This window comes from Hypanus sabinus, chromosome 13, assembly GCF_030144855.1.
Source record: "Hypanus sabinus isolate sHypSab1 chromosome 13, sHypSab1.hap1, whole genome shotgun sequence".
Lineage (NCBI taxonomy): Eukaryota > Metazoa > Chordata > Chondrichthyes > Myliobatiformes > Dasyatidae > Hypanus > Hypanus sabinus.
This window is the reverse complement of record NC_082718.1, coordinates 44,326,452-44,343,956: the sequence shown is the minus strand read 5'-3', so window position 1 is coordinate 44,343,956 and position 17,505 is coordinate 44,326,452. Positions and strand designations below refer to the sequence as shown.

The window sequence follows — 17,505 nt, the reverse complement described above, 5'->3', positions numbered from 1 at the left end:
GAAGTAAAGAGCTAGAAAGTTGATAAGTGAAAGAGATGAAGGGCTGGAGAAGGGGGAATCTGACTGGAGAGGACAGAAGACCATGGAAGAGAGTGAATGGGGAGCAACACCAGAGGGAGGTGATGGACAGGTACAGAAAAAGGTGTGAGAGGGAAACAAGAAAGGAGAATGGCGAAGGGGGATGGAGGCAATTACTAGAAGTTCAAGAAATCGATGTTCAAGCCATCAGGTTGGAGGCTACCCGGATGGAATATAAGGTGTTGCTCCTCCAACCTGAATGCGGCTTCATCGTGGCTGTAAGAGGGCCATGGACTGACATATCAGAATGCGAATGGGAAGTAGAATTGAAATGGGTGGCCACCAGCAATGTGTCCTCTGGAAATGGTGTTTCTTGCAGACTCCCATGCTTTCCTTTGTACATGTAATCAGAGTCAGGGATTAGAGCAAATCAATGAGCCAGGGATCAGCGTGTCATGGCCTTTGTAGCCCAAGGTGCAGCGTGGAGTTAGAGGTTGCATTTGGTAGCGATGAGAATGTGGAGTCCGTGACCTTTGGGTAGGTTATATGTGGAGGATGGTGAGAGTAGGAAGCATGAAGACTGGATCACTCGAACAGCAGATTGCTGACTCAGGGTCATCATGTAAGGATTGCTAGCTTTGGGCTGAGGTGGGAGATGGTTTCTTTCCTGAGCAGTTAGATAAATAAACTTCATAAAGGGATGCAACTGAGCTGGGTTTCCAGAATCAGCTTTGAACCTATTTCAAAGAGACAGAGAAGTGGGCAAGACAGGCGCAGTTAAAGCTGCCTTCTGCATGTATGGACCAAGGACAGCAGAGACCATGAATGCGCAGTTGAAGAACAATGAGTGTCAGACAAATATTAAATGTTGTTGGCTTACCACTGCACAACACCAGGCTCTTGTGTGCTAGATGCCACACATACACAGGACCTAGTGTAAGAAAAAGCACACATCATGATCGATGTGCAAGTCTTCAGTTCCCTAATATGTCATACTTTTACTGAAACTGAATTATACAGTGCACAAAAAGAGTTGCTATTCAAACTTCAAAGTAAATTTGTTATCAAAGTATCTACATGTCACCATAAACTATCTTGCATTTATTTGCAAGTGTTTACAGGGAAAAGGAAAATACAATAGAATTTACAAAGCACTATACATGAACAAAGTCTGACAGACAACCAATATTTAAAAGAAGACACACTGCGCAAATTAAATAACTAATATTGTGAACATAAATTTTAAGGAGTCCATAAAAGTGAGTCTGCAGTTTGCAGAGTCAGTTCAGCTCACAGGAATTATTCAGTCATCTATAGAAGATTGAAGTCATCCACAGCAGTTTAGCAAGGTTGTAGGGATATAACTGTTCCTGATCATGGTGGCATGGGACCTAGGTCTTCTATACCTCCTGCCCAATGTGGTAAGGAGAAGAGGGCATTGCCTGGATGACGGAGTCCTCTGATGATGTATGCTCGTTTCGATTGACAGCCTTCCATGTACATGTGCACAATGGTGGGGAAGACTTTGCCTGGGATGAACTGGTCTGTATCAATCACTTTGTGTTGCATTTTCCATTCCCGGGTACTGGTGTTTCCATACTAGGTCATGATCCAACCAGATAGGATGCTCTCCACTGCACATCTGCTGATGTTTGTCAAAGTTCTTGGTGACACGCCGAATCTACACAAACTTCTAAGAAAGTCGGGGAGCTTCCGTGCCAAGATAGTTAAAGCTACTGACATACCCCACCTCTGTTCCCCTAAAGAGGACTGTCTCATGGACCTTCAACTTCTTCCACCTGTAGCTGATAATCAGCTCTTTGGTTTTGCTAACATTGAGGGAGAGGTAGTTATTGTGACAGTACCCAACCAGATCTTCAATCTGCCAATTATCACCACTTTTGATTTGGCATCAACAGTGGTGTTGTCAGTAAACTTAAGAATGGCATAAGTATGAAGTGGTAGAGCCAGGGACTAAGTGCTCATCACTTTGGTGCCCTTGTGCTGATGGTGAGTGTTGAGGAGATGATGTTGCCAAAGTGTATTAACTGCAGTCTGCACATGAGGAAATTGAGGATACAGTTGCGCAGGGAATAACTGAGGCCCAAGAGCTTGGAGGTTAGTGATTAGTTTCAGGAGCATGATAGTATTGAATGCTGAGCTGTTGTCAATGAACAGCACCTTGTCATTATACATCTTTGTTGTCAAAATATTCTGGAGCTGAAAGGTCTTTTGTTTTGTGGTTGTCTGTAAGCAGATGAATCTCAACGTTATATATATATATATATATATTCTGGTAATAATTTACTTCAAATTTTGAACCTTGTCAGTCAAACTGAGCATAAATGGCATACTGCAATCACTGCATCATGGTATAATAATTTGTTATATATGACTTTTAAAGATATGTATCAGTGAATTCTTCTTTGGAAAGGACCACTTCAGTGTCAATAAAAACCACAGAATGAAGGACAAGATCGTAGTTTCTCATTCTCCCTTCTGCTTTTCCACTTTCAGAGCTGCCTACCTCCCATATCATTGTACTTTTCCACATGTCTTGATACGTTTTCCTTAACTGGAGGATACCTGGAATTGTGTAAAAAGGATGTTTGTGCTCGTGGAAATAAGCAAGAATATGCATGTGACACTTTCGAAGAGCTATCCAGGCAATGTACAAATCAACCTGTGACAAGGTAATTATTTCATTAAGTTATCAATTGTTATTATGTCAAAGTTGAGAATGTAATCCTGTTACAATGGGCTTCACTGTGCATTGAGAAATGTTATTATTATTACAAACTTTGATGGCATTGTCATTGGCAAAGCTAATAATTTTGTCTCAAAGTATTTTTATCCTTCTCCTATCCAAAGGTGGTGACTTGAGCATTGTTAACCCCACCTTCAGAGGCTTAGGATGTCATGGAGTCAGAGAGTAATACAGCACAGAAATGGGACTGCTGGCCCAATGTCCATGTCCACCAAGATGCCCATCTAAGCTAATCCCAAGTCATATCTGTATCCTGCTGTACCTTTTAACAACCTTCTACATGCCCACAACTCCACAATCATTGTGTGATTTGTAAATCCACCCATTATGTCAATCCACATATTTACATTTTCATCCATGTCATTAATATATATCACAAATCCTGCATAGATCCCAGCAAAACACCACTGGTCACAAAGCTCCAGCCAGAATAAAACCCTTCAAAGGTTCGCTCTCGGGGTTTCACGACTGGCCATTATCCGATAAGCCAAAGATGCAGCCTAGGAGAACATCTTCCAAATTCCAGGATTCTGTGGCTCTGGAGGCAGGTGAACCAAAGATCGGTGCCTTTCAGGAATTCAGTGTGCCATGGGAGATAGAAGATCGAAAGCAGTGAGCTGGCTGCTGGCGATGTGCCCAGAGACTTGAGTTCATTGGGCACAGAGCTCGGAAAAAGCAACACAACGGACTTTTAACATTGTAGATCAGTGTTGTTAGATATGTCTCCCCTCTCACTGTGAAACATAGACATCTCTTTTTCCCTTATTAGGAGAGAGAGAGAGCCTGTGGTATGTTGAATACTGGGTGAACGAGTAGTCCTTGGGGTACTGCAAGCCTAAGTCTTTGCTGTTGCCTTGCTTATGTTGGAGTGCTAGGTGGGGAGTACTGATTTTTTTTGCTGGTGGGGGAGGGGGTATTGTTGCTTTGCTGCTGCTTACCAGTGGGGGGGGAGCTGGGGTGGGGGGGGGCTTTGTGGTTCTAACATTTAACTGTCATTCATTCTTTGGGGCACTCCTCTGTTTTCATGGATGGTTGTGAAGAAAAAGTATTTCAGTGATGTATATTGCATACATTTCTCTAACATTAAATGTACCTTTGAAACCTTTGAAGCCATGTAAGCATCCTCCACTTTGCATTATGATATTTGAGACACAGAATAATTGGGAACTCATATTGATATTGAATGAAACATAAAGGGCCGTGGCATCCAGTATAAAGGACTAGGTTGTCAGTATGCCTTCGTTTGGAGGGTCAGATCTGAAGAGAGTTCTTACTAACAAAAATGACCCAGACCGGGATTCAACAACTATCCTTGAAGGATAGGTGAACTCGTGTATTCTGGTTCATTTTAGGATGGAATTGGCACATTGGGCTCATCAGTGCATATGCTTCACGTGACAAGAGAACTTCTACAGTCTACACCAATGCTGGTGGGGGGGGGGGTTGAAATCCCTCCCCTTATCCCAGAATGAGATAAAATTATCCCGTATAACTTCATAGCAAAAGTCAGGAAGGACACAAAGCTCTAGAAAGGTGTAAGTATTAAAGAGGGAGTAGAAAAGCAAGCTTCACAAAAGTTCTTGAAAAGTTCTAGGAGAATGGGCTTACCATATATAATACCAAGTCCTTGTGGTCACAACCCCTGTATGTTCATGTGGGTTATTTCTTCAGCGGTTTGATCAGGGCACGTCTATGCAAGCGCATGGACGTCAGCCAGTGAGAACAGCGAGAAGAGTTTAAAAGGAGACACCTTATAGAGCAGTCAACTGAGTAGAGGGAGACAGAGTAGGAAGGCTTTGGCTCAAGGGGGCTTAGCTGTTAACAGGTCGAGGCGAGGTAGGTTATCTGTGTAGAATACAGACGGGATCTGTGTGAGGCTAGCGTGGTGTACTCGGTGTCAGATGTGGCAAGTCCGGGAGATACCCAGCCTCCCGGACGGCCACATCTGTGCTAGGTGCATCGAGCTGCAGCTCCTTAGGAACCATGTTAGGGAACTGGAGATGCAGCTCGATGACCTTCGTCTGGTGAGGGAAAGAGAGGAGATGATAGATAGAAGCTATAGGCAGGTGGTCACTCCGGGGCTTGGGGAGACAGTCAGGAGAGGGAAGAGGAAGACTCAGATTCTAGAGAGAAACTCTGTGGCTGTCCCGCTTGACAATAAGTACTCTTGCTTGGCTACTTTTGGGGAGGCACCTACCTGGGGGAAGCAACAGTGGTCGTGCCTCTGGCACAGAGTTTGGCCCTGTGGCTCATATGGGTAGGGAAAGGAAGGGAATGGCAGCAGGGAATCTATAGTTAGGGGGTCAGACAGGCGATTCTGTGGATGCAAGAAAGAAGTACAGATGGTAGTTTGCTTCCTAGGTCCCAGGGTCGGGGATCGCGTCCACAATATCCTGAAGTGGGAAGAACAGCCAGAGGTCGTGGTACCTAATGATACCAATGACATAGGCAGGAAACGGGAGGAGGTCCTGAAAGCAGACTACAAGGAGTTAGGAACAAAGTTGAGAAGCAGGACCACAAATGTAGTCAATTTGGGATTACTGCCTGTGCCACATGACAGTGTGTATAGGAATAAAGTGAGGTGGAGGATATTGGCATGGCTGAGGGATTGGAGCATGGAGCAGGGATTCAGATTTCTGGAACATTGGAACCTCGTTTGGGGCAGGTGTGACCTGCATAAAAAGGACGGGTTGCACTTGAATCCCAGGGGGAGCAATATCCTGGCAGGAAGATTTGCTGAGGCAATCAGGGAGAGTTTAAGCTAGAATTGCTGAGGGGTGTGAATCAAACTGAAGAGACGAAGGAAAAGGTGGTTGGCTCACAAATAGCGAAAGCTTGGAGACACTGCGAGAGGGAAGAGGGGCTGGTGATAGAGTGGGAACACGTTCAGACCGATGGTGAAGATGTGTCTTTGTTAATGCAAGTACCGGTAGTATATTGAACAAAGCAGATGAGCTTAGAGCATGGATCAGTACTTGGAGCTACAATGTTGTGGCCATTACAGAGACTTGGATGGTTCACGGGCAGGAATAGCTACTTCAAGTGCCGGGTTTTAGATGTTTCAGAAGGACAGGGAGGGAGGCAAAAGAGGTGGGGCGTGGCACTGTTGATCATAGATCGTGTCATGGCTGCAGAAAAGAAGGAAGACATGGAGGGATTGTCTACAGAGTCTCTGTGGGTGGAAGTTAGGAACAGGAAGGGGTCAATAACTCTACTGGGTGTTTTTTATAGACCAGCCAATAATAACAGGGACATTGAGGAGCAGATAAGGAGACAGATTCTGGAAAGATGTAATAATAACAGGGTTGTCGTGGTGGGAGATTTTAATTTCCCAAATATCATTTGGCATGTTCCTAGAGGGAGGTGCTTAGATGGGATGGAGTTTGTTAGGTGTGTTCAAGAAGGTTTCTTGACACAACATGTAGATAAGCCTACAAGTGGAGAAGCTGTACTTGATCTGGTATTGGGAAATGAACTTGGTCAGGTGTCAGATCTCTCAGTCGGACAGCATCTTGGAGATTGTGGTCACAATTCTATCTCCTTCACCATGGCACTGGAGAAGGATAGAAACAGACAAGTTAGGAAAGCATTTAATTGGAGGAAGGGGAAATATGAGGCTATCAGGCAGGAACTTGGAAGCATAAATTGGGAACAGGAGTTCAGAGGGTAATGTATGAAAGAAATGTGGCAAATGTTCAGGGGATATTTACATGGAGTTCTGCATAGGTACGTTCCAATGAGACAGGGAAAGGATGGTAGGGTGCAGGAACCATGGTGTACAAAGGCTGTTATAAATCTAGTCAAGAAGGAAAGAAAAGCTTAGAAAAGGTTAAAAAAACTAGGTAATGATAGAGATCCAGAAAATTATAAGGCTAGCAGGAAAGAGCTTAATAAAGAAATTAGGAGAGCCAGAAGGGGCCATGAAAAGGCCTTGGTGGACAGGATTAAGGAAAACCCTGAGGCATACTACAAGTATGTGAAGAGCAAGAGGATAAAATGAGAAAGAATAGGACCAATCAAGTGGGACAGTGGAAAACTGTGTATGGAACTGGAGAAGATAGCAGAGGTATTTAATGAATACTTTGCTTCAGTATTCACTACAGAAAAGGATCTTGGTGATTATAGGGATGACTTACAGCAGACTGAAAAGCTTGAGCATGTAGATATTAAGAAAGAGGGTGTGCTGGAGCTTTTGGAAAAGATCAAATTGGATAAGTCACCGGGTCTGGATGAGATGTACCCCAGACTACTGTGGGAAGCGAGGGAGGAGATTGCTGAACCTCTGGCAATGATCTTTGCATCATCAATGGGGAAGGGAGATGTTTTGGAGGATTGGAGGATTGCAGATATCACTCCATTCTTCAAGAAAGGGAGCAGAGTTAGCCCAGTAAATCATAGACCAGTGAGTCTTACTTCAGTGGTTGGTAAGTTGGTGGAAAAGATCCTGAGAGGCAGGATTTAGGAAAATTTGGAGAGGCATAATATGATTAGGAATAATTAGCATGGCTTTGTCCAAGGCAGATCATGCCTTATGAGCCTGATTGAATTTTTTGAGGATGTGACTAAACGCATTGATGAACATAGAGCCATAGATGTAGTGTGTATGGATTTCAGCAAGGCTTATTCAGAGAGTAAGGAGACATGGGATCCAAGGGGAAATTGCTTTGTGGATCCAGAACTGGCTTGCCCACAGAAGGCAAAGAGTGGTTATAGATGGATCATATTCTGTATAGAGATAGTCACCAGTGGTGTACCTCAGGGATCTGTTCTGGGACCCTTACTCTTCTCTTCATGATATTTATAAATGACCTGGATGAGGAAGTGGAGGGATGGGTTAGTAAATTTGCTGATAACACAAAGGTTGGGGGTGTTGTGGAAAGTGTGGAGTGCTGTCAGAGGTTACAGCGGGACATTGATAGGATGCAAAACTGGGCTGAGAAGTGGCAGATGGATTTCAACACAAATAAGTGTGTGGTGGATCATTTTGGTCGGTCAAATATGATGACAGAATATGGTAAGGCTCTTGGCAGTGTGGAGAATCAGAGGGATCTTGGAGTCCAGGTTCATTGGAGACTCAAAGCTGCTACGCAAGTTGACTCCGTGGTTAAGAAAGCATATGGTGCATTGGCCTTCATCAATCGTGAGATTGAGTTTAGAAGCCAAGAGGTTACAGCTATATCGGACCCTGGTCAGACCGCACTTGGAGTACTGTGCTCAGTTCTGGTCACCTCACCTCAGGAAGGATGTGGAAACCATAGAAAGGGCACAGAGGAGACTTACAAGGATGTTGCCTGGATTGGGGATCATGCCTTGTGAGAACAGGTTGAGTGAACTCGGCCTTTTTTCCTTGGAGAGGCAGAGGATGAGAGGTGACCTGATAGAGGTGTATAACATGATGACAGTCATTAATCGTGTGGATAGTCAGAGGCTTTTTCCCAGGGCTCAAATGGCTAGCATGAGAGGGCACAGTTTTAAGGTGCTTGGGAGTAGGTACAGAGGAGATGTCAGGGATATGTTTTTTTAAGCAGAGAGTGGTGAGTAAGTGGAATGGGCTGCCAGTGGAGGCGGGTATGATGGGTCTTTTAAGAGACTCCTGGATGGCTACATAGAGCTCAGAAAAATAGAGGGCTATTGGCAACCCTGGGTAATTTCTAAGGTAAGTACATATTCGGCATTTCCTGTGCTGTAGATATATGACAGAACACAGAGTGCCTGCATCACTCAAACTGAGTCAGGTATCAATAACTTGGATGGACTGCCTAATCCATTAGCAATGGAAACAATGGAAGTGCTTGTGAAAAACAACTCTCTCTTCAGACAGAATCTTACAGACTATCTGATGATTCCCTCAAATATTGGGAATTAAGCTTAAAAGAGCCATACATTACCTACCGTGAGTCCAACATAATAAGTAACTGGGGCAGCACGGTAGTGAAGTGGTTATACAACATTTTACAGTAACTGTGACCCGTGTTCAATTCTGGCTATTATCTGTTAGGAGTTTGTACGTTATCCCTGTGATTGCATTGGTTTCTTCTGGGTCCTCCAGTTTTCTCCCACAGTCCAAAGACCCGACAGTTGGTATATTAAATGGTCATTGTAAATTGTTCTGTGAATAGACTGGGGTTAACTTGGGGCATGCTGAGTTCTGTGGTAAGATGAGTCTATTGCTAGATCAGCTATGATTTTATTGAATGGTGGAGCAGGCTCGATGGGCCAGATGCCCTACTCCAGCTCCTATTTCACATGTTCTTATGAAGAGCCAGAAAGATCTGTTCCATGCTGTATGTAGGTGGATGGATAGATAGATAGAAAGTAAGTGCCATCAACTTGATGGCATAACATGATGAAAGCTTGCAAATGGCGGGACTGGTCCTGAATCCTGTGGAATAATCACTTAATTAAAACCACTGAGAAACAATGAAATTATATACAGTATAAATGATAGAAATAACACATTTCAGATAAAGAAAAAATACTTTAATAATGTGACTCATTTATTAAAAGTCTTTATTGTTTATAGTGAATATGAAGACCCCCTGCAGAACTTTTGGGAACAATGGAGATCAAAGGTTGCATGTGGTAAGAGTTAAATCAATAAATATGTAATATTAATGCTGAAATATATAACCCTATTCTTGAAGCATTCTGAGATTTACACAAACGTATAACTTGTCTAACCAGTAATCCCTAGTTGTCCTGGAAACCAACTCTACAAGGAATGCGGCGCTCTGTGTGTACCCTCTTGCTCCGACCCAGAAACACAGCAACAATGTGACAGATGTGTGAATACTTGCGAATGCCCAAAAGGTAACTATCTAAAAAAAATTCAACACCTACGCTCTGTCCGCCAGAAAAGGCGGGATCTCCCAGTGGCCAGCCATTTTAATTCCACTTCCCATTACCATTCGGACATGTCAGTCCATGACCTCCTGTACTGTCACAATGAGGCCACACTCAGGTTGGAGAGCAACATCTTACATTCTGGTTGGTTAGCCTCCAACCTGATGGCATGAACATCAATTTCTCAAACTTCCAGTAATTGCAACCCACTCCTCACCATTCCCCCATTTCCTTTTCCTTCTCTCACCTCATCTCCTTAACTACCCATCACCTCCCTCTGGTTCTCCTCCCCCTTTTTTTTCTTCCATGGCCCTCTGTCTTTTCCCATCAGATTCCCCCTTCTCCAGCCCTGTATCTCTTTTATCAATCAGCTTCCCAGCTCTTTACTTCACCGCTCCCCCCTCTTGGTTTCACCTATCAGCTTGTGTTTCTTCCTCCTTTCCCCCCAATTTCTAACTCTGACCCATCATATTTTTTCTCCAGTTCTGATGAAGGGTCTCGGCCTGAAACGTCAGTTGTGGTCCTTGCCATTGATGCTGTCTGGCCTGCTGAGTTCCTCCAGCATTTTGTGTGTGTTGCTAAAGAAATAATAAATGTTCAGTCATTCATAATAACACATAAATCAAGCATCCTGTTGAGGAAAAGTTATGCTTTTAGAGATGTAGACCTTTGGTTAAATTATATTCCATTTGTCTGTTTTGATGGTTAGTAAAGACTGACAGACATTATCACTCAAGATAGGTTACACTGTTGCTATAGATAAATATACACTGCATGTAATTGATGTACAGCCCATACTACTTATAGTGGGCTAATTGGTATCATTGCCACATTCTCTTTAAAGATAGCAAGCAATTCAACTGGGAACATACCTGAAAGTTGATATAAGACCATAAGATATAGGAGCAGAAGTAGGCCATTCAGCCCATTGAGTCTGCTCCGCCTTTCAATCATGGGCTGATCCAATTCTTCCAGTCATCCCCCTCCCCTACCTTCTCCCCATACCCTCTGATGTCCTGGCTGATCAAGAACCTATCTATCTCTGCCTTAAATGCACCCAATGACTTAGCCTTCACAGCCACTCATGGCAACAAATTCCACAGATTTACCACCCTCTGACTAAAGTAATTTCTCTGCATTTCTCTAATAAATGGATGTCCTTCAATCCTGAAGACGTGCCCTCTTGCCCTAGACTCCCCTACTATGGGAAATAACTTTGCCATATCTAATCTGTTCAGGCCTTTTAACATACAGATTGTTTCTATGAGGTTCCTCCTTATTCTCCTGAACTCCAGGGAATATAGCCCAAGAGCTGCCAGACATTCCTCATATGGTAACCCTTTCATTCTTTGAATCATTCTCCTGAATCTTCTCTGAACCCCCTCCAAAGTCAGTATATCCTTTCTAAAGTAAGGAGCCCAAAACTGCACACAATACTCCATGTGTGGTCTCATGAGTGCCTTATAGAACCTCAACATCATATCCCTGCTCTTATATTCTATGCCTTCTAGAAATGAATGCCAACATTGCATTTACCTTCTTCACCACCAACTCAACCTGGAGGTTAATCTTTAGGGTAGCCTGCTCAAGGACTCCCAAGTCCCTTTGCATCTGTGCATTTTGAATTCTCTCTCCATCTGAATAATAGTCTGCCCATTTATTTCTTCTACCAAAGTGCATGACCATACATTTTCCAACATTGTATTTTATTTGCCACTTCTTTGCCCATTCCTCTAAACTATCTAAGTCTTTCTGCAGGCTCTCAGTTTCCTCAAAACTACACGCTCCTCCACCTATCTTTGTATCATCGGCAAATTTGGCCATAAATCCACTAATATGATGAGTAAAATCAGAATGAGCAGAGACTGCGACTTCAAAAAAATCAGTGCCTACTCACAATAAGATTTAAGTTCTACACAAAAATAGTGTTGTAACTTATCAACACACACAAAATGTTGAAGGAACTCAGCAAGCCAGACAGCATCTATGGAAAAAAAGTACCGTTGATGTTTTGGGCCAAGACTCTTCGATAGGACAATTTTCTTTTGTTTGTAACTTATCAGGAAATTTATTACTGAACTTTAAAATAGTCTGGAAGCTTTGATAAAATGCCAACCTTCCTCTCAGTTGCAATAACAACGGCCACAATTATTCTCAATTGAAGAGAAAGCCAGACTCTCTGTTGGACCAAGATGCCATTGTTTACTTATTTTATCCAACCCAGGCACTGTCCTCGATGACATAAGAGGATCGGGTTGGTGCATCAAAAAAAGTGCGTGTCCTTGTGAATATGGTGGAAAGATTTATGAACCTGGACAAATAAGAAACACTTCTTGTCATACATGGTAATTACATCAGATCTCAGATTTTTCATATAAAAGCACTGAATTATTTGCTAACTTTCTAATGGTTACATTTTTCTTTATTAGTATTTGTCATAGTGGAATGTGGAACTGTTCAGACATCAGCTGCCCTGGAAGATGCAAAATTGAAGAGGGATCTCACATAACAACATTTGATAATAAATATTACACAATGAAAGGAGATTGCTCTTACTATGCTGTTGTTGTACGTAAGATCTCATTTCTCGTGCTATTAGGGAGGCAGGAAAATAAGGCAAGATGTGTCCAAAATTAGGCAAAGTTCCATCTATTTATGCTCAATTTTGATTACTTAGGCAGCGGAGCATACCTTTAAGGAACAAAGGGGGGGTTACCTTTATTATTTCTGAATTTCCAGTGCCTACAGGGAGTGAAAATCACGTGTCCAGTAGATGCATATTTAACAACAAAAAACTTAAAATATACATTAAATAGTTTTAATAATGTGTAAAATTCTGGCATGCATCGAGGATGCAAGCAAGATATAGTATCCTTTCATGTATGTATATTCTTGTGCATGTATATTTGTGTATAATCAAACCTTAGGAAAGTAATCCTGACAGGAAATCCATGACTAATTCCTAACTATGAGGAAATAATTAATAAAACCAGGGAAATTGAGGAGAAACTTCTTTAATTTGAGGAAATTAAACTGCAACAAGTTATGTCACTTTGAGTGGTTGTGGCGAGAGGCATGAATACACTAATGGAAAGTAAAAACCACATTTATGGGAAAGAACAAATTAGGGTGAGAAATATTTGAATTAAGTATTACCATCGAATTGCCTCTTTTAAAATAAATAACAGTTTCACTAAATTCAAAATTCTTAATTATTTCCACATAGACAATTGCACTACAACGCATTTTATAAAAGTACAGTAAAAATGATTTATAAGCTTTAAACTTCATACAAATTTAATTAAGATGCTGAAATTTGGATTTGTTCAGAGTTTGGAGTCAATAATATATTAACTCACATATCAACTTGACAGAATACATGTTTTTGTGTTTTATAGTTTTACGCAGAGACAAATGCATGGAATGTAGTGATTGAAGTGAGGCCATGTCAAATTGCATTCAAAGAGACGTGTTTACATCGTGTGGTACTCTCCAACCAACAGGTGAAAATATATAATTCTATTTAATCATATCGTTTCTGTTTGTGGTGTGTTTCAGAAATTACAAAACAAATATTCCTTTTCTTCTCTCTCTTTTGTGTAGAGCCGTTATACACTTACTAGTGATGGTAGTGTTTACTCTGATGGGAATAAAGTTGGTCTTCCCCTTAGAACAGGTAAAAGAAAATAATCTTGTTTCACTCACTAAATAAATAGCAACAAAACTAACAAAATGTTTATCTGTTTCTCTTTTTACAGCTGATATAATAATATTTCAACAGTCTTCCATGTTCCTTCAAGTGGCAACTGCATTTGGACTGAAAATGCAAGTGCAAACATCTCCCCTCATGCAGCTTTACATCTCACTGCCTGAAGTTTTACAAGGTCACACAAGAGGTAAAGTATTTAATTCTTCCAAACTGTACCTGACTGCTAAATCAATGCATAAAATTAACTCCCATTGAACACGTGGAAAGAGCACTGGACTGTGCTCTAGAATAATGCTATTCATATTTCCCTCTTGACTGTGCATGTATCAGTCCTGTCACAGTCTCTCACTCCGGTTTCCCCTCCCCAATACATTCAGCCACCTGTTAGTTTCTTACCATTTCAATTAATTTGTGAACTGTCTAAAACATGAATTATTGGCCTTTATTTTGGTAATACAATTTATTTATTTAGAGATACCATGCAGAATAGGCCCTTCTAGCTCTTTAACCCACCCAGCAATCCCTGACAACCCCAATTTAACCCTAATCCAATCGTGGGGCAATTTACAATGTCTAATCAACCTACTCAGTACAAACTCGGACTGTGGGAGGAAGCTGGATCTCCGGGGAACACGCATACATTCCACGAGGAAGGTGTACAAACTCCTTCCAGAGGGCACTGGGACTGAACTCCAAACTCCGACTCCCCACACTGTAATAGTGTTGCACTAGCTGCTATGCTACCATGATGCCCAATTATGTAATTATTTCTTTTCTTTTCAAATATTTTTATTATTATTATTATTCAAAAATACACAGGTACATCGAAGTAACAACACTTACAATGCCTCAAAAAAATTATCTTAAAGATTGAAAATTTTTGTGAATTAAAAAAAAACCTTACTAAGCAAGAAAAGTGAAAGAGAAAAATAACCCATTGGAGGTACAACCTTGGAGCCATGCGTCATACAGAAAGCTTCTAAAAATAAACATCAAACCGCCAACAAGAAGAAAAAAAATATCGAAACAAAATTTACACTTAGATCGTGGAGGAAATCTTTCAGTTAACTGAAATGATAGTAATGAGCAAATGAGCCCCATCTCTTCTCAAAATCAAATAAGGGTTCAAAGGTTCAACTTCTAATTTTCTCCAAACTGAGACACAGCATCACTTGAGAGAACCGTTGTGACAAAGTAGGAGCTAATATATCCTTCCATTTCAACAAAATGGCCTTCCTAGCTATCAATGTAACAAACACAATAACATGTTGGTCAGACAGAAAAATACCATGAATATTTTGAGAAATTATTCCAAAAAGCACAGTCAATTTATTAGGTTGTAAGTTGATTCTAAGTGCTTTAGAAATTGTCAAAAAGACTGACTTCCAGAACGGTTTTAATATAGAACATGACCAGAACATATGTGTCAGTGTAGCTATCTCAGTTTTACATCTATCACAATACTTGTCAACATTGGGAAATATTTTAGAAAGTCTCTCTTTTGTCCAATGGTAACGATGTACAATTTTAAATTGAATCAGTGAATGACTAGCACAGACCAAAGAAAAGTTAACCAATTTCAAAATCCGCATCCAAACCTGCCATATAAAAGTCAAATTGAGTTCTCTCTCCCAATCCTGTTTAATCTTAAGTAAAGGACACTTATCCCATTGTAATAATAAATTATAAATTCTTCCAGTAGAACCTTTCATCAAGGGGTTCATTTTCATAATAGTGACTAACAAGTCAGCCACCAATATATAAGGAAAATTACTTAAATATTTTTGTAAAAAAGTCTAACTTGAAGATATTGTAAAAAGTGTGAATATGAAAGAGAATATTTATTGACTAATGGTTCAAAAGACATCAATCTGCCTTCTTTAAATAAGTCCAAAAAAAACTTAATACCTTTATTTTTCCAAAGTAAAAAAATTGGATCACTCCAGGAAGGTTTAAAAAAGTAATTATGATAAATTATACTACAAAGTTTAATTTTTTTAAGCTTAAAAAAATTGCGGAACTGGAGCCAAATTTGTAAAGAGTGCTTAGCCACAGAATATAAATTTAAATTAGCAACTTTAGCTAATTGTATAGGTAGAGCAACTCCTAATAATGAAGTTAAATAAAACTGTTTCACAGCTCTCAGTTCCAGGTCTACCCAGACTGGCCAGTCATTTCTATCACCCCAATATAACCAAAAGGACATATGTAACAAATTAACAGCCCAATAATACATTCTTAGATTAGGCAAAGTGAGACCTCTGTCCTTTTTCAACTTTTATAAAAGATTTTACTGATCCTTGGTCTTTTATTAGCTCAAATAAAAGATAGAAAGATAGAGTCAATCTGATCAAAAAATGTCCTAGTCAGAAAGACAGGAATATTCTGAAATAAATATAAAAATTTTGGTAAAATCATCATTTTAACTATATGAATATGACCAACAAGTGAAAATGTAAGTGGGCTCCATTTACTAAATAAGTACTTCATAGAGTCCATTAAAGGAGGAAAATTGGCTTTATAAAGATCCTTATATTTTTTTGTGATTCTGACACCTAAATATCTAGAAGAAGCCGTAACTTTGAAAGGAATATTGTCATATTTAGAGACAACTTCATTTAAAGGAAGTAATTCACTTTTACTAAAATTTATTATATATCCTGAAAAATCTCCAAATTTGTCAAATAATTTTAGCAAAGCAGGAATAGATTCTTCAGGCTTAGGTATATATTCCAATAAATCATCAGCATAAAGAGGGATCTTATGCATGGTCCCATTCATAAAAATCCCATGAATATTTCTAGCTTCACGAAGACCAATAGCAAAGGGTTCTAATATTAAGCTCAATAACAAAGGACTTAATGGACAACCTTGTCTTGTCCCCCGTGATAGCTGAAAAAGAGGAAACCTAGTTATTGGTGACAACAGTAGTAACAGGAGCTTTATATATCATTTTAATCCAATTATTAAAATTAATACCAAAACCAAATTTTTCTAAAACAGTAAGTAAATATTTCCATTTCCATGCTTTTTCAGCATCCAAAAATATGACATGTTGTGGAGTTTTAGAAGAGGGCGAATATATAATATTAAATAATCTCTGAACATTTGCAAAAGAATAACGACCCTTTATAAAGCCTGTATGATCTTTAAAAATAATTTTACCCAAAAGACTCTCCAACCAATTGACCATTATCTTTGAGAGAATCTTAGCATCAACATTCAGTAATGAAATAGGTCTGTATGAGGCATGATCAGTAGGATCTTTATCCTTTTTGAGGAGTAAAGAAATAGAAGCTTCATAGAAAGTAGAGGGTAAGTCACTTTTCACAAAAGAATCTTTAAACATCTCCAACATATATGGAGAAAGCAGTTTTCCAAATTTGTTATAAAATTCTACAGGATAACCATTAAGTCCTGGGGCCTTACCAGATTACATTGAAAAAATAGCTTTATGGATTTCAGACTCAGTAATTTGGGCATCAAGAGTTTTTTGATCTTCAGCAGAAATTTTAGGGAAAACAATCTTTCGTAAAAACACATTCTTTTCAGAAGAATCTACTGAAGATTGAGATCTATGAAGTTCAGTATAAAAATCTTGGAAAATCTTATTGATTTCTTCATATCCCGAGCCAAGGTACCATCCTTTCTATGAATTTTCAAAAATTGCCTTTTGGCTCCATACAATTTTAATTGAAATGCAAGTAATTTATTATTTTTATCTCCAAATATATAAAATTGGCTGTTTAACTTAAGTAGATAACCTTCGACTGGATGAGATAATAATAGATTATATTGTGATTGAAGTTCCACCCTTGTTTTAAATAAGTCAATATTAGGGGAAACCGCATAGACATTATCTAAATCTTTAATTTGTTTTGAAATTTTATCTAATTCTGCTTTTGTCTGTTTTTTGAGTTTAGCTGAATAAGAAATAATCTGACCACATAAAAATGCTTTGAATGTATCCCAAATAATTAATTTGGATATACCTCCTATATCATTAAAAAGAAAAAAAATCTTTTATGTGGCTTTCGATAAAACCGATAAAATCAGAGTTTTGTAATAAAATCTGAGACGTGCCGTGTTGGACGGACAAACATGACATCGTCAAACTCAAAGGACAAACTCAAAGGTGCATGATCAGATATAGCAATAGCGTCATATT

The 17,505-nt window shown here is 39.8% G+C and overlaps 1 protein-coding gene across 2 annotated transcripts in view; it reads left to right on the top strand.

The window, feature by feature from the left end:
* The window catches only part of LOC132403817 (mucin-2-like), a 96,644-nt gene that overhangs the window by 17,633 nt on the left and 61,506 nt on the right, over positions 1-17,505 (top strand). For both annotated transcript variants that reach the window (XM_059987534.1, XM_059987535.1), the window contains exons 7-14: positions 2,536-2,711; positions 9,309-9,367; positions 9,470-9,595; positions 11,853-11,973; positions 12,058-12,196; positions 13,027-13,131; positions 13,232-13,304; positions 13,387-13,524. In XM_059987534.1, coding sequence (XP_059843517.1) covers positions 2,536-2,711; positions 9,309-9,367; positions 9,470-9,595; positions 11,853-11,973; positions 12,058-12,196; positions 13,027-13,131; positions 13,232-13,304; positions 13,387-13,524 — 937 coding nt within the window. The remainder of the gene's footprint in view (positions 1-2,535; positions 2,712-9,308; positions 9,368-9,469; positions 9,596-11,852; positions 11,974-12,057; positions 12,197-13,026; positions 13,132-13,231; positions 13,305-13,386; positions 13,525-17,505) is intronic.